At 39.2% G+C, this 27,220-nt stretch overlaps 1 protein-coding gene across 1 annotated transcript in view; it reads left to right on the top strand.

The window, feature by feature from the left end:
- LOC126474945 (iduronate 2-sulfatase) overlaps nucleotides 1-27,220 on the top strand; it is a 122,589-nt gene that overhangs the window by 40,179 nt on the left and 55,190 nt on the right. Inside the window, exon 4 of the mRNA XM_050102465.1 lies at nucleotides 299-448. Coding sequence (XP_049958422.1) covers nucleotides 299-448 — 150 coding nt within the window. The remainder of the gene's footprint in view (nucleotides 1-298; nucleotides 449-27,220) is intronic.

Here is a 27,220-nt window from a genome sequence, read left to right as displayed (position 1 = left end):
AAATTTCATAAAAGGAATTGTTAATAATACACCTGTTATTTTATTTTAAATCTGGAAGAATTTAAATTTGTCTTGTCTCTGCAGTTTAGTTCTTAACAAACATTACATCAGAGTATGAAATTACATTGTATACTCTTCCCCATAAGGTTATGTATAAGATGTATGATTGATATACATGTAATTACCATATAGCATTTATTGGCCATAAAACATTCATTATTTCATTTAGTCGCTTATTTATTTATGTATTTTGTGAACTATAATCAATGATTTTACATCTTCCATTCTTCTGTTCAAGGTTATCATCCACTAGCATCTATAAAAGTTCCTGTAAATCACATGAGAACACCTACACTGCCAACAGTAGCATGGAATCCATGGACAGACATTAGAAGGAGGGATGACATAGCATCTCTTAACGTTTCTTTCCCCTTTGGACCAATGCCAGGTACAACTTTATTCCCAGATGTTTTTATTCTGTAAAATGTAACAAAGAGGTACACTTATTTCTCTGACAGAATATAAACTATTTATACTCATACATCCCTCTGGAATGTCCCACAATTCTTCACTCGAAAAGGGTTATGTGGAATGAATTTTAATGAAGTAAATGCTATCAATAAATCTACCACTTCCATAAGTGACAGTGTCTGGTTATACATTAGAGTAAGCTCTTGTGTCAACTTGAAGTCATAAACATCTGACTTCTTATAACGAGTTATTTTTAAGAAGCAGGATCACTTGAGAGGTATTTTATATGTATGTTTTACCTAAGCATATGAACTGCCATACTCAGTTCCAGATTTTTAAACAACATGGTAACCTACAGAAAGGTAAAAGGACAAATCTATATTTATATCTACATATATAGTCTTGAAGCCACTGTAAAACCATGGCAAAGGGTACTTTGTACCAGTATTATCCATTTACTCTCCTGTTCTGTTAAAGTATTTGGGGAAAAATGGCTATCTATATGACTCTGTATGTGAGGTAATCTCTATTATATTAATTGTCCCTTCATGAGATACAAGATGGTGCACAGTTTTCTTTGAATACAGATTATCTAATTTTATTAAAAAGTGTTTCGCTAACACTATGTTGTCTTTCTTCCAGTTACTCCCATCTAAGTTTCCCAGGCACATCTATTAATGTTTTGTATGGGCTATACCAATCTGTTAAAATCCTAGTAGCACACTGCTGAATATGTTCATTCAATGTCTGTTGTCATGACTATTTGATAAGGTCTCCAAATACTTGAACAATACTGTAGAATTAGTCACACTAATGTCCTGTGTATGACTTCCTATACAGATGCATTCAACTTTTTCCAGAACCCGTCCAACAAATTTAATTTGTCTGTTCGCCTATCCTAATACTTATTTCACATGATTGTCTGGTATTTGTGCACTGGTATTTATGTGTAAACTTACTTAGTTTCATACAGGGACTTTGTATTCATGAATACCAATGAGTAATTGTCTTTGATTGTTGTTACAGCCTACAGTGAAGTAACACAGAAGTCACAAAATTGTCTGTAATTGCATAACATCAGTGCAAATTTTTAATCTCCTGTTGGAGTTATTTATTTGCTCTTGGATCACTGCCATATAATCATATTATATAACTGAGCTTTCTGTCTAGGAAAGCCACTGTGCATCCTACATGTCCACTCCACGAAGGCACTTGTCGCAGTAGCTTAGGCTAGCTGAACTGATACAAACTGCAGGACCGTGACTGGCACTGACAGCTTTCTGATCACTACTAACTTAGAGTATCTTTCTTAGCTGACAGCAATGAGTTTATTCTATTGCCTGCTTTTGTATATAGAAGTTAATGGCTGGTTAATCTAACTCATCATCATCATCATCATCATCATAATCATCATCATCATCATCAGTGTTCTGCCAAAAGGCAGGTTTTCACATGGCAGTTCTCCAGGCTGTCTGGTCTTCTGCCATCCTCTTCAGGACTGCATAATTTCCTCTTCCCTTTATGTCATCTATCATCTTGTATCCTCTTAGTCTTCTCACACAAACCAATCCTTCCAAAGTATCTGCTAGCAAGCATTCCCTTCTCAATGAATGTGCCAACCAGTTCTTTTCCCTTTCTCTTACAACCTTCAGCAGGCATCATCTCTCACCAACCCTTTCCAATACTCTTTCATTACTCACTCTTTCCATCCAGCATATTCTGTCCATTCTCCTCCACATCCACATATCAAATGCTTCTAACCTTTTTTCATCCTCTCATCTCAGCATCCATGTTTCTACTTCATATAGTGCCACACTCCAGACAAAACATTTGCCAAGTCTTTTCTTTAGTCCTTTATCTAATTTGCCACATAAGAGTCTCCTCTTTCTGTCAAATGCCTCCTACGCTATGGCAATTTGAGTTTTCACCTCCTGGTGACATCTCAAGTCTTCAGTTATTGTGCTTCCAAGATTTTTAAGTCCACTTACTTGGCTAATCATAGATTGTCCTATTTTAATACTGGACAGTCTTCATCTTATACTGATGACCATACTTTTTTTTGCTGTGTTTATTTGCATCCCATATTCCACACAAGCTTCATCCAGATCTTTCAGCATGTTATTCACTGTCCACTTACTTTCTGCCACTAATACCATGTCATCAGCAAATCTTATACATTCTATTCTCTTTCCACCAATACATATTCCTCTTTTCCCATCTAAGCCTTTTGCAATAATCTCTTCAAGGTAAATGTTAAATGACAGTGGGGAAAGGCAACAACCTTGTCTACCACCTTGACCAATGCTACCTCCTTCTGACATTTCATTTCCAATCCTTATCCTTACTTTCTGGTATAAATATAGATTCTGTATCAATCTTCTCTCTTTCCAGTCTACTCCTTTTCCCTCCAAAATATCCATCAGCTCGTTCCACTGAACTCTGTCAATAGCCTTTTCTAAATCTATAAAAACAGCAAAGATTTCTCTATCTTTTTCCACATATCTTTACCCTGTAGTTCTTAACAGGCCAATAGCATCTCTTTTGCCGTTCCTCTTCTAAATCTGAACTGCTCCTCTAAAATCCCTCTATCCAGCTTGCCATATAGCCTTCTATTCAACACTCTCAGCAAGACTTTAGCTGCATGAGAAATTAGACTGATGGTCCGGTGCTCTTCACATTTTTTAGTGTTTCTCTTTTCCTCTATTGGTATCATAACTGTTGCAAGGAAGTCCTCAGGCCATTCCCCTTTGTCATATATCTCGTTACAGAGGTAGACTATTTCTTTTTATGCCTTGTTTTCCAGACTCTTCAACAGTTCTGCTGGCAGATCATCAATTCCACATGCCTTCCTATTCTTCATCTCCTTCAGTGCCTTTTCTACTTCTACTTCCAAGATGGTAAATCCCTTTCCATCTTCCGGCACATATTACTCCTCTTCAACCTTAATTTCGCTTTGCATTTCATCCCCCTTATACAGACATTCAATATATTATTGTCATCTGTTCAAAACCTCCTGTGGTTCTTCTGCTAGAGTACCATCCACTCTTTCTATTTCCATGTTATTCCTCTTTCTTTTACATTCAAAAACTATCTCACTAGCCAGTCTATAAATCATTTCATACTTTCCCTCTTTCTCCATTTTCTCTATTTTGTCGCATTTCTGTTTCATCCATTTTTCTCTTGTTTCTTCAGTTTCTCTTCTTAATTCATTATTCAGTTTCCTGTACCTCTTTTTGCCTTCTTCAGTTTCTACACTTTTCCACTTTCTCCGCTCTTCCATCTTTTTCAACAAGTCTTCTGTTGTCTATTCTTTCCTGGTGCTTTGGGATACTCTAATTCCTAGTACTTCTCTGACAGAGTCCATGAGTCCTTCCCTCATTTTTATCCATTTGTCATTAACACTTTCATCAACACTATGTCTTTGCCATTTTTCCATAAATAGGTTCTCCAAATCTGATGCCTTTCCTACCTCTTTGAGTCTTTCTATGTTTAGTCTTTCCTTTGTTTTACCTCTACAGACTTTTTTCAACTTCACTTGTATTTCTCCCATTACTAGGTTGTGGTCTGGATTTATAAACACTCCTGGATAAGCTTTAGCATTCTTCAAACAGTTCCTAAACCTTTTTGTATCAGGATGTAGTCCAACTGATATCCTTCCCTATTCAAATTTGATATCCATGTGTATTGTCTCCTTTTGTGGTGTTCAAATAATGTGTTACCCACTGCTAATGAATTTTATTTACAGAAACTAATTAGTCATTCACCTCTCTGATTTCTTATTCCTAATCCAAATTTTCCTACTGCATCTTCATCTCTTCCTTCACCCACAACTGCATTCCAGTCCCCCATCATGACAACGCAGGCATTTCTATTTTCTTTCTCAATGAGTTCTTGTATTTATCATAATATTCTACATCTACATCTACATCTACATTTATACTCTGCAAGCCACCCAATGGTGTGTGGCAGAGGGCACTTTACATGCTGCTGTTCCAGTTGCGTATGGTTCGTGGGAAGAACGACTGCTGGAAAGCCTCCGTGTGCGCTCGAATCTCTCTAATTTTACATTCGTGATCTCCTCGGGAGGTATAAGTAGGGGGAAGCAATATATTCGATACCTCATCCAGAAATGCACCCTCTCGAAACCTGGACAGCGAGCTACACCACGATACAGAGCGCCTCTTTTGCAGAGTTTGCCACTTGAGTTTGCTAAACATCTCCGTAACGCTATCACACTTACCAAATAACCCTGTAACGAAATGCGCCGCTCTTCTTTGGATATTTTCTATCTCCTCCGTCAACCCGATCTGGTACGGATCCCACACTCATGAGCAATACTCAAGTATAGGTCGAATGAGTGTTTTGTAAGCCACCTCCTTTGTTGATGGACTACATTTTCTAAGGACTCTCCCAATGAATCTCAACCTGGCACCTGCCTTACCAAGAATTAATTTTATATGATCATTCCACTTCAGATCGTTCTGCACGCATAGTCCCAGATATTTTACAGAAGTAACTGTTATGAGTGTTTGTTCCGTTATCATATAATCATACAATAAAGGATCCTTCTTTCTATTTATTCACAATACATTACATTTGTCTATGTTGAGGGTCAGTTGCCACTCCCTGCACCAAGTGCCTATCTGCTGCAGATCTTCCTGCATTTCACTACAATTTTCTAATGCTGCAACTTCTCTGTATACTACAGGATCATCCGCGAAAAGCCACATGGAACTTCTGTCACTATCTACTAGGTCATTTATATATATTGTGCAAGCAATGGTTCCATAACATTCCCCTGTGGCACGCCAGAGGTTACTTTAAAGTCTGTAGACGTCTCTTCATTGAGAACAACATGCTGTGTTCTGTTTGCTAAAAACTCTTCAATCCAGCCACACAGCTGCTCTGATATTCTGTAGGCTCTTACTTTGTTTATCAGGCGACAGTACGGAACTGTATCGAACACCTTCCAGAAGTCAAGGAAAATTGCGTCTACCTGGGAGCCTGTATCTAATATTTTCTGGGTCTCATGAACAAATAAAGCGAGCTGGATCTCACACGATCGCTGTTTCCGGAATCCATGTTGATTCCTACAGAGTAGATTCTGGGTTTCCAGAAACGACATGATACGCGAGCAGAAAACATGTTCTAAAATTCTACAACAGATTGACGTCAGAGATATAGGTCTATATATATAAGTGAAGATATTCATCCACTTCCTCATCTCTATGCTGGCTGGTTGGCATATATACCTGTATTAATACCAAATCTTTTGAACTACCCTTCAGAAGTATCATTGTCAATCTTCCATCAATATATTGTACCTTCATTACCTTATTTTTCAACTTTTGCCCTATCAGTATTCCTACTCCGTTTTCACCACTCCACTTCCTATCTCCCCATTCTCTCCCCATTCTCTCCCCATCTCACTTCACACAAACCAAGGGCATCTAATCTGTTCATTTTTATCTCCTGTTTTGCATTCTCTAGCTTAGCTGCTTGCAGTAGTGTCCTCACATTCCATGTTCCAATCCTTATCTTTCCTTCCTTCACTGCCCCTTTCTTCCTTTCAAATACGTCTACTCTCAATCCTGGAGATTTGAATGAGGGGAAGTTTTAGCCCCGGAATCTTTCACATGGAGAGACATACCGTGTACTGCTTGGGAATGTAAGGTGGTAGTTTTCCATTACTCTCCACATAGGCAGTAGGATACCCAGCCTAAAGTCAGCTGCTCACCATGAGTCAGATGCTGTCTGTAGCCACCCCTCTGGGGTTCAGTCACTACTTATACTCTTTTTGTACCCAAAGAGAAAAGGTGCCTCTTCCACCAGCTCCACCGTACCAAAGTCCATCTTCTCTACCTTCACTGCAATTGAGGTCTTCACCGTATCCCTGGCAAGAGACCTTCATGAGGTTCTATCACCCGGGGCAGGTGAACCAAGGTTTTTTAATGAGGTGTTACTCCTCCCCCTCCTCCTTTCTCAACCGGGCTTGGGACCAGCTATGGCAGAGCTTGAATAACTCCAAGAGCAGTAATTGCTCATGAAACATTAAGCAAAACTCACCACAGTGAGGACCACACAGAATGATGATCATAACACTAGTGTATGCAACACTGTATGCTTGGGCTGAGATTGTAATGACCGAAAACAAGTGAATAATGGTTCAATGTTGTATACCATGTACACTAGTGTATGCAACACTGTATGCTTGGGCTGAGATTGTAATGACCGAAAACAAGTGAATAATGGTTCAATGTTGTATACCATGTTGTAACTTCTATCTAATCTGCTTCGCTCTTCAGCCACCACAGTGAATGTCTTTTTGAACCATACATAAAATGATGTTATATGCACATAGTTATATTCAGACACTTATATTACAAGAAATGAAGCTACATAACGTATCTGAGTGTTGTATTACCCACATAAAAACAACATTTTTAACACTGTTGTTATTGTTGTTTTGAGGTCATCAGTCTGAAGATTGGTTTGATGTAGCTCTCCACAGCCCTCCACTCTCCACAGCCCTCCACTCTCCACAGCTCTCCACTCTCCACAGCTCTCCACTCTCCACAGCTCTCCACTCTCCACAGCTCTCCACTCTCCACAGCTCTCTACACTAGTCTGTTCTGTACAGGTGTCATCATCTGCAAGTAACTACTGCAACCTACATCTGTTTGGATCTGTTTACTGTATTCATTTCTTGGTCTGCCTCAACAAACACCTAGAATATTTCTAGAACACTTTCCTCCAATACCATATAAACAGTTCCTTGATGCCTCAGAATGTATCCTGTCAGCCAGTTCCTTCTTTTAGTCAAGTTTTCTTATAACTTTCTTCTCTCCCCAATACTATTCAGTACCTCCTCATTAATTACTTGAGCTACCCATCTAATATTCAACATTCTTCTTTAGCACTACAGTTCAAAAGCCTCTTTTCTCTTCTTGTCTGAATATTTCTCTAGAAAAGACTTCCTAACGGTTAAATTTATATCCAATGTCAACAAATTCCTGTTTTTCAGAAATGCTTTTCTTGCCATAGACAGTCTGCATTTTATATCCTCTCTACTTCAGCCATCATCAGTTAGTTTATTGTCCAAACAGCAGTGCCTCATTTCATAATTTAATCCCTGCAGCAGTGCCTGATTTAATGTGACTACATTCCATTATTCTTGTTTTACTTTGGTTGATATCTTATAACACCTTTTCATAACAGTATCCAATCCATTCTCTGCTCTTCGAAGTCCATTGCTGCCTTTGAAAGAATTACACTGACAGTTGTTGAAACACTTGCACATTTCCATGAAATGTTACTTTCAGTATATTAAAATATGCGAAGAAATTCACAATGGTACTTATATTGTAACAGTGTCTTTCCAGTAAGTAAATATATAAACTTTATTTTATTCTCAGATTTAATTGAATACATTAATAGATTAGGCTCATTATTTAGCAGATCGTGAGTTGTTGTCAAGTATGAATGAAACAATAGTTGTTCTGTTCTCATAACTTAATGTTCAGGCTTTTCCAAAATCTCCTCATATAACCCCACAAAAATAGTTTCCATTACAAAACAAACATAGCAAGGTAATTAAAAACACAACTGTTGATATTTTGCAGTTTTTAAATGTACAATATTGCTGAATTAACTTTATAATGAAAAAGTTTTTTTGATAACAAAAGCATGCACTTGCAAAACAGAACTGGGACATGTAACTGAGCTAAAGAAGTGCAACAGAGAACTGCCTGCAGAGAACTGCCATCAGAGAACTCTTCATTCATAGAGGGATGCAGGTGATCCGCAATAATGTTCACATAGTTCATTACTGTCATGGTGTCTTTGAATTCTGTCATAGGTCCCATAGAAGCCCAACTCAATGTACTCCATAGCATAATTCTGCTCTCACCGGCCTGCATCTGTGGCCGGTACACATTTCAAGCAGCCATTCACCTAGATGATGTCATGTAAGGTCCCAACCATCAATCTGGTGTAACTAGAAATTCGATTCATTCAACAGGTAACACATTTCTACTGATTCACAGTGAAAACTCAGTGATGCTGTGCCCCACTGAAATTATAACTGATGATGTCATTGGGTCAACACAGGAATGTGGAGGGGTCATTTGATGTGGAGCTTAATGTTCAATAATGGCCCTTGAACAGTGTGCTGTGAAACACTGTACCAGCATTGTACTCTTTTGTCAGATCTGCCACAGATTGGTGCTTATCCTCGATTACACAGAGAGGATCCTCTGACCACTAGATTTTGTGATGAGATGTGGACATCTACTACTCATTATTTCACCATCCTTCAACCACTCTCCATAGGTATTCACAACAGTAGTACACAAAAAGCTGACCAGCTTTACCATTTCAGAGATTCTCATTTTCAGCTACAAGGCCACAACAACATGACCTTTGTCAAAACTCCTCGTATCAGTGGATTTCCAAGTTTGCAACCCATGTCTTTGCTATAAAAATTGCTCATTCATCTCTCTTCCACTTACATTCTTTCCTTACTATGTCACATGCCTGCAACACCACCAGGAAGCATTCAAACTCATGGTGGGCAGTGGTCATAATGTTTTGGTTCATCAGTGTATTTTCTTGTACAAGAAAATTAGAGAAATAATCCTTCCAGAAAGCTTAACTTTGAAAGATCAAAAACTTTTGAAAAAATGCCTTTTTTAACAACATAAAGCATTTGAAATACCAAGAGGATGATATGATTTTTCTAATTCAATACGTGAAAATTACTTGTAGAACTTTTTATTTAGAGTATAACTTACATAACATCCTTTATTTACTTTTTGAACTTCATTACTTTTACTTTAAATAATTCATATTTGATGAAATAAACTGTATGGCTGTAGTCAACAGGGTGAAAGCTCAATCTTGTATAATGAATTTCCATGTATAAATGTGTAAATACAATTTTTTTAAATTTGTCGAATAGCATCTTGCAACTAACATTTTTAACAGAAGTTTAAAAAGAAAACTGGTTATTAATTTCATATACATTATCATTTTGATCAGTTTTATGTACCCCAGATGAAGTAATAGGACAACTAACATCAGAAAAAAATTATGTTTGCTTATTGTATGAGGAAGTGTCTAAAAAACATGCTCCAGTTAATTATAGATGGATAAGCAAAATATTATTGCTGCATAAATTCATTGTAAACATGTATAATGAATTACAAGATGGAAAGTGTTAGTGATCTGTTCATATTGCCAATCTGATCTTTATTCTGGTACTCTACAACTTGAAGTTTTGATTTCTTCTCCCTGAATTTTAATTGCTCTTCCAAATTTATCCTTGTTTCCTTTATCGCTTGCTGAATGTACAGATCGAAAAACATCAGGTGTAGGCTGCATCCCTGTCTCACTCCCTTCTCAGTCACTGCTTTCTTTTATCCTTTGACTCTTTAACTGCTGTCTCATTTCTGTGTGAGCTCTATGCAATCTTTCACTCCCTGTATTTTATTTGTGCTGCCTTTAGAATTTCAAAGAGTGTATTCCAGCCAACATTCTCAAAAGCTTTCTCTAAGCCTACAAATGCTAGAAACATAGGTTTGCCTTTCTTAAACTTAACTTCTAAGGAAACTAATAGGGTCAGTAATGCCTTGCATGTTCCTACATTTTTGTGGAACCTAAATTGACCTTCTGCAAGGTTGGCTTTACAAATTTTGTAAATAATTGTGTCTGTATTTTGCAACCATGACTAATTAAGGTGATAGTTTGGTAATATTCACTCTTATCAGTACTTGCTTTCTTTGGAACTGTAATTATTACTTCGTTCTTGAAGAAGGTATTTTGCCTGTCTCATATATCTTGCACAGCAGATGGAATAATTTTGTCATTGCTGGCTTTTCCAAGGATCGCAATAATTCTAGGAATTATGTCTAGTCCCAAGTGTTTTGCTATGACTTAGGTCTTTTAATGCTCTGTCAAATTCTCAGTTGATACTGTCAGTCATTGCTCCCATCCCATCTCATCTTAATCTGCTTGTCCTTCCCTTTCTATAACACTATCTTCAACTTCCTTTCCATTGCAAATGTCCTCTGTAGATTACTAGCACATTGCAGCTTTCCATTCATTGCTTGGAACTTGCTTGTCATCTGAGCTCTTGATACTCATACAGTTGCTTTTCGTTTCTCCAGAGGTCTCTTAAATCTTTCTATATGTGAAATTTATCTTTCACCTAGTTATACAAGCTTCTATAGACCTGCATTTGCCCTCTAGCCATTACTGCTTAGCCATTTTGCATTTTCTGCCAGTCTATTTTTTTAAGATAACTGTATCCCATTTTTCCTGCTTCATTTGTTGCATTTTTATATTTTCTTTTTTTTTAAAAAAAATTACATTCAACATCTCTTGTGTTATCCACATGTTTCTAATGGACCTTTTCTTTTTACCCATTTGGTCCTCTACCACCTTCATAATTTCATCTCGAACCTTTCAATAATCTCTGTTTTTTTTCATGTTATCAAGGTCCCATCTCCTTAATCACCTACTGTTTCACAATTTTTTCAGTTTTAGTCTACAGTTCATAAGCAATAAATTATGGTCAGAGTCTACATCTGCTCCTGGAAATGTCTTACAGTTTAAAATCTTGCTTGTTCCAAAATCTCTGCTTTACCTTTATATTACCAATGTAAAGCCTTCCAGCATCTCCAGCTCTCTCCCAAATGTACAACCTTCTTTCAGGTTCATTAAACCAAGTGTTAGCAATGATTAAATTCTGCTCTGTGCAAAATTCTACCAGGTGGCTTCATCTTTTATTCCATTCCTCCAGTCCATATTCTCGTACTATTTTTCCTTCTCTTCCTTTTACTACTATCAAATTCTAGTTCTGTGTCACAATTAAATTTTTGTCTTCAATAAGCATCTGAATAATTTCTTTTATCTCATTTTACATTCTTTCTGTCTCTTCTCCATCTGTGGAGCCAGCTGAAATATAACCTTGATGACTTCATGTCTATCTTGGCTATCATAATGCATTTCCTTTGCTGTACATAGTAGCTTACTCAAATTCTGCTTTCTTGGTTATTATTTGACCTACTCCTGAATTACACTAATGAACACTCACTAGTTGATATGCAGCAAGGGAAGTCAGACTATGTTCAGAGTGAAGACACTTCAACTGTCAAAATTTTTTCAGAAAATTGTAAAAGTATTTGTAACAAAGTTCCCAAGTTTCCTGCCCTCCAGGAGAGTTCTCACAGTCAAATCATTCTTGGGAACAAGAGCTGACTTAAACCCAAAGTGGAAAGCTCTAAGATATTTAGGAAGTCATGGAACATGTATCAAAAAGACAGATTAGAGGCCATTGGAGGGGGAGTGTTCATTGCACTCCCTACTGACATCATAGTTGAGTGTGACAGTGATGTTATCTGGTAATGTATATTAAATGTAGCTGAAACCAAGTTAATTGTTGGATGTTTTTATCGGCTACTCCATTCTGGCGTGACAGTTCTAGAGTAATTTGAAGAATGTCTGTGGTCAGTGATGCGTAAATACCCAGGTCTTACATTTACTAGTTGGAGGCAACTTGAATCTACTGAGTATAGACTGGGATGTCTGTGGATTTATTGCGGGGAGGTGCAAACAGACCGTCATGTGAAATTCTTTTAAACACATTTTCTGAAAACTATCTTTAGCAGATAGTTTGGCAGCCAACATGCAATAGAAATGTCTTACACCTTGTAGCTACAATTAGGCCAGACCTTATTGACAATGTCATTATAGAAGTGGGGATTAGCAAACATGATGTCATTATCGCAATATGACTACAAAAGTTAATAAATCAGTTGAAAATGCTAGGAAAGTGTTTCTGCTAGACAGAGCAGATACGCAGTTGCTAGTATCTCACTTAGACAGTGAACTGACATTGCTTAGTTCCAGTAAGATGGGCATAGAGAAATTATGGGCAAAGTTTAAGCAGATTTTAAATTGTGGTCTGAATAGCTATGTGCCTACTAAGTGGATTAAGGATGGAAAAGGATTACCACAGTTTAGACATTGAATTGACATCACTTATTCCTAGTAAAATGGACATAGAGGAATAATGGGTGAAGTTTAAGCAGATTGTAGATCATGGTATGGAGAGTCATGTGCCTACTAAATGGATTAAGGATCGAAAAGGCCCACCATGTTTTAACAATGACATTCAGAAAATTCTGAGGAAAAAAAGCCTGCTGCACTCTCACTTCGAAAGGCAACACACAAATAATGACATGCAAAGTTTAGCAGAGATCTTTGCATCTGTGAAAAGATCCATGCATGAAGTGTACAACAGTTGCCACTGTCATACCTTAGTAAAAAATCTGGCAGAGAAGCCTAGAAAATTCTGATTCTATGTAAAATCACTAAGTGGTTCTAAGGCTCCCATGTTGATCAAGCCAGTGTGGCAGTTGAAGACAGCAAAACGAAAGCCGAAGTTTTAAATTTCGTGTTCAAGAAATTGGTCACACAGGAGAATCATACAAACAAACATCATTTGAACATCAAACAGACTCTCTTATGGATGACATAGTAATAAGCATCCCTAGTGTAGAGGAACCACTGAAACAGATAAGTCACCAGCTCCAGATGGAATCCCATTTTGGTTGTACAAAGAGTACTCTGTGGCACTGTCCCCTTACCTAGTTTGCATTTATTATAAATCTCTCACACAGTCTCAATCAACTGGAGAAAAGCACAGGTGACTCCTGTACATGAGAAGGGTAAAGGAACAGACCCAAAAAATTGCAGACCAATATCCTTAACTTTGGTTTGCTGCGGAATCCTTGAATATATTCTCTGTCCGAATATAATAATTTTTCTTGATACCAAGAAACTTATGTCCATGAATCAGCATGGTTTTAGAAAACATCCATTGTATGAATCTCAGCTCTTGCCCTTTCCTCACACATGGTATATTGTGAAGTGTGGATGAAGGGCAAGAGGCAGATTCCATATTTCTAGATTTCCAGAAAGCATTTGACATGGTGCCCCATTGCAGGCTTTTAATGAAGGTGTGAGTAGCTTGGAGACTTACTAAGTAATAGAATCCAGTATGTTGTTCTTGACTGCAGGTATTCATCAGAGACAAGGGTATCATCAAGAGTGCCCCAGGGAAGTTTGGTAGGACCACTGTTGTTCTCTATATATGTAAATGATTTGGTGGACAGTTTGAGCATCAATCTGTGGTTGTTTGATAATGATGTTGTGCTGTACTGTGAGGAGTCAAAGTTGAATGAGTGTAGCAGGATATAGGATGATATAGACAAAATTTCTAGTTGGTGTGATGAATGGCATCCAGCTCTAATTGTAGAAGAATATAAGTTAATGAGGATGTTTAGGAAAAACAAACCCGCAATGTTTGGATGCAGCATTAGTAGTGTCATTTAGATATCTGGGTGTAATGCTGCAAAGCAAGCAATGTAAAATGGAATGAGCATGTGAGGACTGTGGAAGGGAAGGCTAATGGTTGACTTTGGTTTATTGGGAGAATTTAAGGAAAGTGTGTTTCATCTGTAAAGGGGACTACATATAGGACATTGGTGTGACGTATTCTTGGGTACTGCTCCAGTATTTGTGATCTTTACCAGGTCAGATTGAAAGAAGGCAGCAAAGTAATTTAGAAGCAGGCTGCTAGATTTGTTACCAGTAGATCTGAAGAACATTTGTTACATAGGTGCTTCCGGGCTCAAATGGGAGTCCCCGGAGGGAAAGTGAGATTCTTTTTGAGGAATGCTTTTGAGAAAATTTAGAAAACTGGCATTTGAAGCTGATTGCAGAACAGTTCTACAGCTGCCAAAGTACATTGTGTTTGAGGACCACAAACATAAGATAAGAGGAATCAGGGCTCATAAAGAGGCATATAGAGAGTCATTTTCCCCTCGCTCTATTTGTGAGTTGAACAGGAAAGGAAGTGACTAGTAGTGGTACAGGGTACCCTCTGCCATGCACTGTATTGTGGCTTGTGGAATATCGATGTAGATGTAGATTTAATCACCAGATCACAAGTTGTGTTCTAAGTGCCATCATAGTTCAACAGTCTCTACTATATCTAACTTCAACCTAACGATTTACCTTTTTAAATTCTCTTGTCTCCTTACCAGATTAAATGATCTAACACTCCACACTCTGACATGTAGAGTGCCCATTTTGTTTTTCCTGATGACAATATATCTTCCTGAGTAGTACCTGCCCAAGGATCCAAATGGGAGACTATTCTACCTTCAGAATATTTTGCCAAAGAAGATTGACATACTTCTGATACCAAAGTGATAACACAGCCACAGAACTCCTTTAATCCAGAATTACTAGAAATCAAATCAATTATATATATAGAGCACATGCAAAGGTACCTTGATTTTTCTTCTTGTCAGGTAATAACATCAAGCTAGTTTTCATACATTATTCAGTATATGGAAAATTTCTCTATGCTTTCTTTTCAACTAATATCTTGTATTTACATTTACAGCCGGTTGAAGGGCATTATGTTCAGTGATACCACTGCATGTTTATTTGGGATTTATTAGAACATGTGTGATTATGCAAATGTATTACTTACATTTCTATTTGTAATTTCAAGTTATAGGGCACAATGATTCTACACTCCTGGAAATGGAAAAAAGAACACATTGACACCGGTGTGTCAGACCCACCATACTTGCTCCGGACACTGCGAGAGGGCTGTACAAGCAATGATCACACGCACGGCACAGCGGACACACCAGGAACCGTGGTGTTGGCCATCGAATGGCGCTAGCTGCGCAGCATTTGTGCACCGCCGCCGTCAGTGTCAGCCAGTTTGCCGTGGCATACGGAGCTCCATCGCAGTCTTTAACACTGGTAGCATGCCGCGACAGCATGGACGTGAACCGTATGTGCAGTTGACGGACTTTGAGCGAGGGCGTATAGTGGGCATGCGGGAGGCTGGGTGGACGTACCGCCGAATTGCTCAACACGTGGGGCGTGAGGTCTCCACAGTACATCGATGTTGTCGCCAGTGGTCGGCGGAAGGTGCACGTGCCCGTCGACCTGGGACCGGACCGCAGCGACGCACGGATGCACGCCAAGACCGTAGGATCCTACGCAGTGCCGTAGGGGACCGCACCGCCACTTCCCAGCAAATTAGGGACACTGTTGCCCCTGGGGTATTGGCGAGGACCATTCGCAACCGTCTCCATGAAGCTGGGCTACGGTCCTGCACACCGTTAGGCCGTCTTCCGCTCACGCCCCAACATCGTGCAGCTCGCCTCCAGTGGTGTCGCGACAGGCGTGAATGGAGGGACGAATGGAGACGTGTCGTCTTCAGCGATGAGAGTCGCTTCTGCCTTGGTGCCAATGATGGTCGTATGCGTGTTTGGTGCCGTGCAGGTGAGCGCCACAATCAGGACTGCATACAACCGAGGCACACAGGGCCAACACCCGGCATCATGGTGTGGGGAGCAATCTCCTACACTGGCCGTACACCACTGGTGATCGTCGAGGGGACACTGAATAGTGCATGGTACATCCAAACCGTCATCGAACCCATCGTTCTACCATTCCTAGACCGGCAAGGGAACTTGCTGTTCCAACAGGACAATGCACGTCCGCATGTATCCCGTGCCACCCAACGTGCTCTAGAAGGTGTAAGTCAACTACCCTGGCCAGCAAGATCTCCAGATCTGTCCCCCATTGAGCATGTTTGGGACTGGATGAAGCGTCGTCTCACGCGGTCTGCACGTCCAGCACGAACGCTGGTCCAACTGAGGCGCCAGGTGGAAATGGCATGGCAAGCCGTTCCACAGGACTACATCCAGCATCTCTATGATCGTCTCCATGGGAGAATATCAGCCTGCATTGCTGCGAAAGGTGGATATACACTGTACTAGTGCCAACATTGTGCATGCTCTGTTGCCTGTGTCTATGTGCCTGTGGTTCTGTCAGTGTGATCATGTGATGTATCTGACCCCAGGAATGTGTCAATAAAGTTTCCCCTTCCTGGGACAATGAATTCACGGTGTTCTTATTTCAATTTCCAGGAGTGTATTTATAAATGTAGAGTAAGTTAACTGTATATCTCATCTCACACATTGCACATCATTAACACATTCTGCTACTATATATCAGTTCAGTTGCAAATGATAAAACATGTTTTGGGACAGAAAACAATTAATTAGGCATTAGTATGGGTTTCACTTAGTTTTAAGTAATCTTCTCACAACCAAATCTTGCAACAATATTAATTTATTTATGGTTTCTGTTGTATTCACCAAAACAAGTATGGTACCACACAAGCAAGGTAGGAGGAAGTGAACCCCCTACTGCAGAAACTGTATAATGGAAGCTTGCCTGCACACTGGCAACTGGACTGATCATAGGGCGATATAACTAGAACATAGATAAGTTGGACAATTCAATGATAAAAATTTATTAAAATAATTTACAGTGAAATATTCAACTTTGGATTATGTATGCTGCATGCCTCTGTAGTTGAAGTCTAACCTAACCTAACCTAACACAGTGAAAGAGAACTAGCTAGTATGTAAAAGTACAATCTGGGCTGCTAGTTCAGGATCAAGTATCTGAACAACACTGTGATGCTTGACAGTTACTTTCTATCATTATTTAATAGCAGCTGGCTTTAATTATGTCTAGAACAATGGCAAGTGATGATCACAATCAGCTGGAGGTGACTGTGGTATTGTTACGACGACTTTTGCTGGTGATGAGCTGGCAAATTATACCTATGCATGTGCGTTTATCCACAAATGGCGGAAGTATGTCCATTTGTAATCTAATTGGTAGCTGCAGAAAGTACTGTCTTGTGTCAGTGCCTTCTGTGGTGGCTGTCATTACTATAAGCAGGTGGAGCGGACGTTCTGAAGCATAATTAAGTTCCTGTTTATGACCACCATCTATGATTGGACCTTTGAGACTGCCTGGCTGATGATGACCTCTGTAGTTACTGCTGTGTGCTATGCATGACTGCTTACACAGCAGTTTTTCCACTTACAACATCTTCATTACATAACTACTATTTCCAACAATCACTCTCTTGTAACCACTAACGACTAGCTAATTCACTTACTAGCTACTTTGGCCTAACACCAGCCCTTATGTAAAATTTTTACAGTGCATCATATTTTTTGTATTATTACAATTATTATTTCATGTTAACTACAATCAGAAAATATTGATGCAAATAATTCCACATATAGCATTAAGATCAACAGAAAATGAAAATATGTTTTCAATTAGCTGTTTTATCAGTTGCAAAACCTTTATATGCACCATTTAATAAAATAAACACTGTAGGAAAAAATAGATTGCTACTTACCATGAAGAAGACACATCAAGTTGCAGACAGGCACAATTAAAAGACACTCACATGTAGCTTTCAGCTACAGCCTTCAACAGTAAAAAAAAAAAAAAACACACACACACACACACACACACACACACACACACACACACACACACACACAGGCAAGCAAGCAAGCACACCTAGCGCACACATGACCACCATCTCCAGCATCTCAGGCCAGCAACATCATGTGAGATGCAAGCAGCAATCTGGAGGGGATGAGGAACGGAAAGGGGAAGGGATAGTAGTGTACAAGCGAGGAGAAAGGTGAATGCTGTCTGGTGAAGTGTGCAGGGACTAGACTCCAACAGGTGCAGTGTCAGGAGGTTGTGGGGCAGGAAGATGGGGAAAAAAGGAACAAAAAATGAGAAGAGTGGGGAAAGACAGGTGGATGCATTGACAGATGGCTATAAATAAACAGAGTGGGAGATGAGAATGGAGAGGAGATGATAGGACATAGGGCGTGGAAACTGTTGAGTGGAGGGTGTAGGGTTACTGTAGGTTGAGGCCAGGATAATTATGGGAGTGGAGAATGTGTTGTAAGGATAACTCCCATCTGTGCAGTTAAGAAATTCTGGTTGTGGTGGGAAGGATCCTGATGGCTCGGGTAGTGAAGCAGCCATTAAAATCAAGTGCTTTATGTTCAGCTGCATGTTGTGCCATAGGCTGGTCTACTTTGCACTTGCCAGAGTTTGGCAGTGGCCATTCATCCTGGTGGGCAGCTGGTTGGTAGTCATACCAATATGAAAATCTGTGCAATGATTGCAGCAGAGCTGGTAAATAGCATGGTTGCTTTCACAGGCGGCCTGACCCTGATGGGGTAGGATAAACCTATGATACAACTAGAATAGGAAGTTCTGGGGGGGTTGAGCAGGTTTTGCACCTGGGTCTTCCACAGGGATATGATCATTGTGGCAAGGGGTTGTGATTGGGAGTGTCATACAGATGGACTAGGATGTTGTGGAGGTTGGGTGGGTGGCAGAACATCACTTTAGGAGGGATGGGAAGTATTCAGGTAGGATGTCCCACATTTCAGGGCATGACAATAGGTAATGAAAATCCTGGTGAAGGATGTAGTTCAGTTGTTCCAGTCTGGGGCGGTACAGGTGATGAAGGGGCACTCCTTTTTGGCTGGTTTTTGCAGAGGATTGGGCTTGTGAGGGGAAATGGCACGGGAGATCTGTTTGTGGACTAGATCTGCGAGATAGCACCTGTCTGTGACGGCCTTGGTGATAACCTCAGCATACTGAGCAAAGGCGTTTTTGTCACTGCAGATACACTGTCCCAAGGTAGCCAATCTATATGGAAGGGATTTTGTGGTGTGAAAAGGATGATAGATGTCAAAATGTAAGTACTGTTGGTGGTTCATGGATTTAATGTGAACAGAGGTGTGGATGGAGCCATCAGAGAGGAAGTGGTCAGCATCTAGGAAAATGGCACACTGGGTTGAGGAGGACTATGAGGAGTGGATGGGAGATATTGTGTTGAGATTGTAAAGGGTGTCATAGGGGTGAGGAGGGAAATGGATTCAGGGGAGAAGTTCTGGGAAGGGCCTAAGGCCTTCAGCAGGGATTGAAGTTTTGTTGGACTTCTGGGGTGGGTTCACTCTGGCAAAGTTTATAGGTGGGGGAGTCAGAAAATTGCCAGAGACCTTCTTCCAGGTAGTCAATGTGATTCATCACAATAGTGGAACCTTTTTCTGCAGGTATGCTGATTAGGCCAGGATTTGTTTTGAGGTTGCGTATGGCTGTACTTTCTTCTATTGAAAGGCTGGTTTTCTGAGTAAGGGACATGGGGAAGGATGGTGAGGTTAAGTTGGAGGTAAGAAATTTCTGGGAGGTGATCAGCAAGTGGTTGGGTGGGAGTGGTGGAGGAGCATGGTTGGATGGTGGTGTGAACTGGAAGAGGCAGGGTTCAGTGGAATTAGGGTGGTTTTGGTTGGAGGGATTGGTGGCCAAGAAGTGCTTCCATTGCAGTGATCAGGAGAAGGAGAGTAGGTCTTTGACAAGTCCAGCATTGTTAAATTTGAGTGTAGGGCTAAGGTGGAGCCTTTGGATAGGACTGAAACTTCTCTGGAGCTGAAGGTTTTCGTGGGAAGGTTAACAACAGTGTTACGGGAATGTTTTGGTTCTCGGTTTGGTGGAGGGTTGGTAGGGAGTTTTGGAGGATGTGGCAAGTTTAAAAGGTCAGCTAGGTGGGGTTTAGCTGCTGTGAGGGGTGGACAAAGAGGAACACTTTCGGTACGATAGAGGTTGGATAGTGGTGCCCCGAGGCAGCAGTAGGATAATTTACGGAGGTTGTGTTTGGAATGTTCCTCCAGGTACTAGAAGGCAAGGGATTCAGTTTCAGAGATGTGATGTATGGAGTAGAGATTGCAGAGTAGTAGAATCTTGAGGAGGAAACAGTGGTGGTTCTAGGATGCCTGTGCCATGAAGATGTGTTTTTGCAGTACCAGGTTTTTCAGGGCTGGGGATTGGCAGAACATGAAAAGGTGAAGGTCATTGCAAAAGGAGGAGCGGGATCCAGAGAAAGAAATCTTCACAAGTGGGCTGTTTGGGGGAATTCCATGGTTTAGGCAGCATTTGTGGAACAGGCTTTGGGACTGGGTTTTAGTCAGGGAAAGGGATACTTTTCTAAACTGCTGCAGAAAGATGGAGCAAGGTTTCATTGTGGCAGGAATGCTGCAAAGGAAAAGGGAACATTGCATAAAAGGGCAGAATAGGTGTTCACATTACTAGAGTTCAGTATGATTTGGAAAGCTATTATTGTATAACATATAGGTTCATAAAAGAGTCTATTTTACAATTAATATTGAAATATCAAAATTTTCACTAAAAATAAATTAGTACAGGGTGTCCATAAAGTCAGCCATCTTTTCAAAATATCATAACTTGTTAATTATTAGAGACAGAGCATTGTGATTTGTTGTAAAATGATTTTTTCTGTAATGTCAGAATTTCAGAGTGGGCCCCCACTTGTCACTTGTAGAACATCGAGATGATATTTGAGATCTGCCCATGTGAGGGTCAGTATTGCAGCATAAACAGTTTTGATTGCTTCATTGGTTAGTGCACACAGGGTAGCAATCTCATTGACTGGTGATGAGCATGTGTAATGCTTGAAGTAAACACATAAAAAGAAAAAGAAGTCTAATGGCATGGCACACGTTGGGCCCATCATGGACCACTTCTCAGGAAATGTGTCATTCAGTACATCCTGCATGTTCATACTCCAATGTAAGCATGAACCAACATGCTGGAAGATGATGGATGGCAGCAGCTTTTCAATCTGTGGTAGCAGAATCTGTTCGAACATCTCCAGGTAAATATTTTCCATTGTGTTGTTTGATGCAAATACAACTGGGCCTATCATTCTGTGCACACCAAACATTAAGCTCCAAGCTATCATAGGTATTTTCATTTTTGAAGCCCCAAATCCAAATGTTATGGCAGTTCACATGTCAATAAGTGTCACTGGAAACAGGCCATTTTTCAGGCTAAATCTTTATCATTTTATACAAACATGGCTTTCCAAATCATACTGAGGTCTAGTAACATGAACATTGTTTACACAATGGACAATTAATTAAATCATTTCATAGAATTCTATTAAAACATTTCCTTTTGTGGATTAATTGTTATATTTAATGTTATTATAAAATAATTATTGTAGGTTGAAACTTGGACATGCACTTGTTTTTACGTAGCAAAATTACAGTGTATCATGATGTATAGTAATCAGATGTATATTACAGTACAGTAAGTGAACCTTGGTTGTCTCAAGTGACATTTCAAGATACACTATGTAATCAAAAGTATGTGGACACCTGGCTGAAAATGATGTACAAGTTCATGGTGCCCTTCATTGGTAATTCCGGAATTCAATTTGGTTTTGGCCCACCCTTAGCCCAGAGTGCTGCACTGAGTGGAGGTATCGATGTTGGTCAGTGAGGCCTGGCATGAAGTCGGCATTCCAAAACATCCCAAAGGTGTTCTATAGGATTCAGGTTAGGACTCTGTGCAGGCCAGTCCATTACAGGGATGTTATTGTTGTGTAACCACTCTGCCACAGGCCATGCGTTATGAATAAGTGCTTGCTTGTGTTGAAAGATGCAGTTTCCATCCTTGAATTGCTCTTCAACAGTGGGAAGCAAGAAGGAGTTTAAAACATCAATGTAGGCCTGTGCTGTGATAGTGCCATGCAAAACAACAAGGGGTGCAAGCCCCGTCCATGGAAAACATGATCACGCCATAACACCACCACCTTTGAATTTTACTGTTGGCACTACACACGCTGGCAGATGATGTGCACTGGGCATTCACCATACCTACACCTTGCCATCAGATTGCCACATTGTGTACCATGATTTGTCACTCCACAAGTTTTTCCACTGTCCAGTTGTCCAATGTTTATGCTCCTTACACCAAGTGAGGCATTGTTTGGCATTTGCCAGCGCGATATTTGGCATATGAGCAGCCGCTCAACCATGAAATTCAAGTATTCTCACCTCCTGCCTAACTGTCATAGTACTTGCAGTGAATCCTGATGCAGTTTGGAATTCCGGTGTGATGGTCTGGATAGATGTCTGACTGTTACACATTATGACCCTCTTCAACTGTCTGCTGTCTGTCAGTCAACAGACGAGGTCCGTCTGTATGCATTTGTGCTGTACATGTCTCTTCATGTGTCCACTTCACTATCACATCAGAAACAGTGGACCTAGGGATGTTTAGGAGCATGGAAATCTCATGTGTAAATGTATGACACAAGTGGCAACCAATCACCTGACCATATTCGAAGTCTGTGAGTTCCGTGGAGCTTCCCGTTCTACTTTCTCACAACGTTTAATGACTACTGAGGTTGCTGAGTGGAGTACCTGACAGTAGGTGGCAGCGCAATGCACCTAACATGAAAAATGTATGTTTTTGGGGGTGTCTGGATACTTTTGATCACATAGTGTACGTTGCACTTAGCACATTGACTGCAAAGTTTTGTGTCCACCCCTGCTATGAATACATAATCCATAAACAAAACAAAGTTCATTGTGAGGTGACCCAAGAAGAAATGCCAATAATGGTAACCAGAAATTCCACGTCCATAACAGGTTCAATATCCATATGGAGGCTAGGAATGATTTGTTAATACACATGCAGTGTAGTTTTCCATGACAGCCTGCTTAGCCCCTTGCTGTCAGTGGCAAAGCCCAAGTAATCCACCTTTTGCACCACTGGTAGCACTCTTCACTCCTGAGCTGCAACATCTATGAAATGCTATCAGCACTGTACAGTAGTGGGGATATGGAACCAAGTACAAGGTATCTGATGCTGGGAGGAAAGAAACCACACTTTTCCAGCTGACAAGTAGTAGTAGTAGTAGTAGTAGTAGTAGTAGCTTTATTCATCCGTAGATATCTTTTTACAAGGATATAGGACACATCAAAAGTACTTATAAATTTAGATCAATTTAAAATAAGCTAGTTCATACACACATATATTTACAGACTTCTAGTTGGAGACGATGATTAGATTTACTCCTGGTATATAATACTTCTTTTACAAATAACTTATTAAATAATGTAATGCTACACTGTTCACTCACATCTTATTGTCAGTCACTGCACACACTATACACACATTGTTTCATAACACTTCACACACTATACACACACACACACACACACACACACACACACTGGTGATCTCTGGGCCATTTTCTGTACCACAACTACCAATTTGCTATCCTGAAAAACTGAGTCAGCATCTCTCCATAATGAGTGAGATGTTGAGATCAGAAAGAGGAAGAGGTGTTAGTATTGTGCTATCCATAGCTTGGGGGTAAGTATTTCTGGAAAGGAAAAAAAGAAGGAAAAAACATAAAGTGAAGGAGTTATGTGGGATGTTGGATATTTTATAATCATTATTATTATTTATTTGTATAACATTTTTTTATCAAACCCATACTCTGTTTTAGCTAAGTAATCCTTCAGTGCATAAAAGGTACTGCATAACAATACTTTTTAGCTGCCTTTTTAAATATGTATATTTTTGCAATTTCTTTAAACTCTTTTGGTAATTTATTGTACAGTTTTATTCCTTAGTATAAAATGCGGTTTTGAGTTTTATGTTTATTTTTTCTTGGTAAATGTAAATTGAGTCTATCTCTTGTTGCGTGGTCATGGACAGAGCTGGTTGTGCTGTAATTACCAAAGTATTTTTGATGTGTACAACTGACTGATAAATGTATTCACATGGAGCAGTTAAAATCCCCAGTGTTTTGAACAGATCTTTACAGTGAGCACAACATCCTGTAAATCTATCTTCAAATAATAGTTTAGTCAACAACTTCTCCAGGTGAGGCAATGGATAGAGATTAACATTAGACAGCAAATTAATGGTGATCTTAAAATGACCAAAGGTAAGTAACAACTCATTTAGTAGGCAGCTACTAGTGACTGGTGGAGACCAGCGACATAATACTTTGGTCCCACCCAGGGAAATAACGCCTTGATCCTGTAGCTGCGCAGTTACACCCGAATAGCCTCATGAACCACAAATAGAAGTGAGTGAGCCAACAAAATTTAGGCACTGCAGAAGGCTTTGAAGAAATGTTAGCCATAAAGTTATGTGCGACTTGATCATCTGTTCAGAATTCTCCTTGCATGAAGTGCACAGGGGATCCAGATGTCTGGCACCCAATTGACTTGGCCCATACTTTGAACCCGAAACTGGTAAAAGTGTCTGCACAAAAATTTTAGCACTAGAGCAGAGTGCACAAAAAAGGATGTTAGTACACATTTATTGTTTTTGTACTTAGCTGCCAGTAACAGTCTCCAAGGAGAGGGATGGCCCTGCTACAATAAGACAGTACACAGTGCTGGAACTGCTGCAGTGGAGATAAACTGATTTGGCAATATATATCCTCCTTTAGGTGATGATATAAATCAATCTTTCGAGCAGGGCTACTTTCCAGACTATTTAAAATATGCTAAACTACTACCTCTCTTCAAAAAAGGTGATGCAGGAAAAATTGAAAATTATAGGCCAATTTCTCTACTATCATGCTTTGCAAAAATATTAGACACTATTATGAAAGATAGGCTAATGAATTATTTAAATAAATACAACTTACTGTCTGTTGACCAGTTTGGATTTCGATGAGGGAAAAGCACAGAATCAGCAACAGCACACCTCACAAAACACATTCTAGAAGCATTAGATAAAGCGAACTACACAACAGGTATATTTCTTGATCTAACTAAAGCATTTGATACAGTAGACCACAACATATTGCTAAATAAGTTAGATGAACTGGGAATAAGGGGATTTGTGAAAAAGTGGTTCCAGTCATATCTAAAAAATAGAAGACAGATAACTGAAATCTCACATATTTCAAGTTTCTCAAACTATATTGTAAAGTATACTTCAGACCCAAATTATGTAAATATAGGTGTCCCACAGGGTAGTGTCCTTGGCCCGATACTATTCCTCATTTACATAAATGACTTCCCACAGAGCATCAAGCACGGACAAACAATATTGTTTGCAGATGACTCAAATGTTCTAATCAGTGACAAATCACCAGATGCACTGAAAGAAAAAGCCGAACAAACACTAAACAGTGTACGTGAGTGGACATCCAATAATAAACTAACACTAAATTAAAAAAAAAAAACAAATGCTGTTAACTTCTATGTCTGCAAAAAACCACACTATAACTGCTCTAAGTTAAACGTTGGGGAGTCAACAGTAAAAATATTCAAATAGTTTTCAAATTACAGAAAAGAGCAATTCGTATAATAACCAAGAGTGGCAGTAGGGCTCACTGCCTTGAACATTTCCAAAAATTGGAAATCCTAACTGTCCCCTGTGAATACATTTTTCAAAGTATTATGTATGTAAAAAAAATGTTGACTGCTATATGAAAATTCTTTAGTACACAGCTATGAAACTAGAAACCAATACAATCTGCATCTAGAGAGGAAAAATAACGTTAAAACTCAGCAGAGCTTGTTGTACAATGCCGTTAAATTATATAATAAAGTATCCCAAAAAATAAAAGATATTGACACATTTGGACAGTTCAAAACAAAACTAAAAAATTTTTTATTAAATAAAAGTTATTACACAGTAACGGACTATCTGAGTTAAAACATGTAGTGTAATTAAAGTAGCCTGCATTCTAATACATGAGGAAATAATTATAATATGAAATCCAGAATTGTACTGTACTATAAAAAAATTACAAATTACATAAGGATATAAAACTAATGTAAGATACCTCAAAAATGTGTATAAATTGTAGGTATATTGTATTGTATATGATTTTGCTGACAAAATCCACACAATGTAAATTGATTGATATCTTTATTAATCCATGTAACAATCAATCAATCAATTCCATTTCATATCCCTACAAAGTGTTACACCGCGGTATTTGTATGAGATGGCTGATTTCAACAGTGACTCATTGATATTATCATCATAGGATACTACATTTTTTCGTTTTGTGAAGTGCAAAATTTTACATTTCTGAACATTCCAAATAAAGTGTCAGTCTATGAAATTTTATCAAGATCTCACTGAATATTTATGCAGCTTCTTTGGCATTACTTCATTATAGATACTGCATAATCTAGAAAAATTCTTAGGTTGTTATTAATATTGTCTGCAAGATCATTAATATACATTATGAACAGCAAGGATCCCAATGTACTTCCCTGGGGCACACCCAAAGCTATTTCTACATCTGATGGTGACTCTCCATCTGAGATAACAAGCTGTGTCCTCCCTACCAAAAAGTCCTCAATCCAGTCATAAAATTTCACTTAATACCCCTATGATTGTACTTTTTACACTAAACATATATATTATATTGAGTCAAATGCTGTTTGGAAATCAAGAAATACTGTATCTACCTTACTACTGTGATCCAAAACTTTCACTGTGTCATGTGAGAAACATTTGAGTTGGGTTCCACATGATCGATGTTTTTTGAATCCATGCTGGTTTTCATGGAGGTCATTCTGTTCAAAATATCTCATTATGTTTGAGCTCAGAATACGTTCTGAGATTCTACAACAAATCAATGTCTGCAATACTGGACGGTAGTTTTGTAGAGCACTTATACTACCCTTATTGTAGATAGGCGTGACCTGTGCTTTTTTCCAAGAACTGGGCATGGTTTTTTGTTCAAGGTATCTACAATAGATTGTAGTTAGAAGTGCAGCTAACTCAGCTGCACTTTCAGTGTAGAATCTGCTGGGGATTCCATTGGGCCCTGGAGCTTTATTTAGTTTTAATGATTTCAGCTGTTTCTCAACGGTACTGACACTAATACTTATTTTGCTCTTTGTTTCAGTGGTACAAGGATGACATTGGGCCAATTCTCCTGCATTATCCT

Source organism: Schistocerca serialis, chromosome 4 (assembly GCF_023864345.2).
Source record: "Schistocerca serialis cubense isolate TAMUIC-IGC-003099 chromosome 4, iqSchSeri2.2, whole genome shotgun sequence".
Lineage (NCBI taxonomy): Eukaryota > Metazoa > Arthropoda > Insecta > Orthoptera > Acrididae > Schistocerca > Schistocerca serialis.
This window is presented reverse-complemented; position numbering and strand designations above follow the sequence as displayed.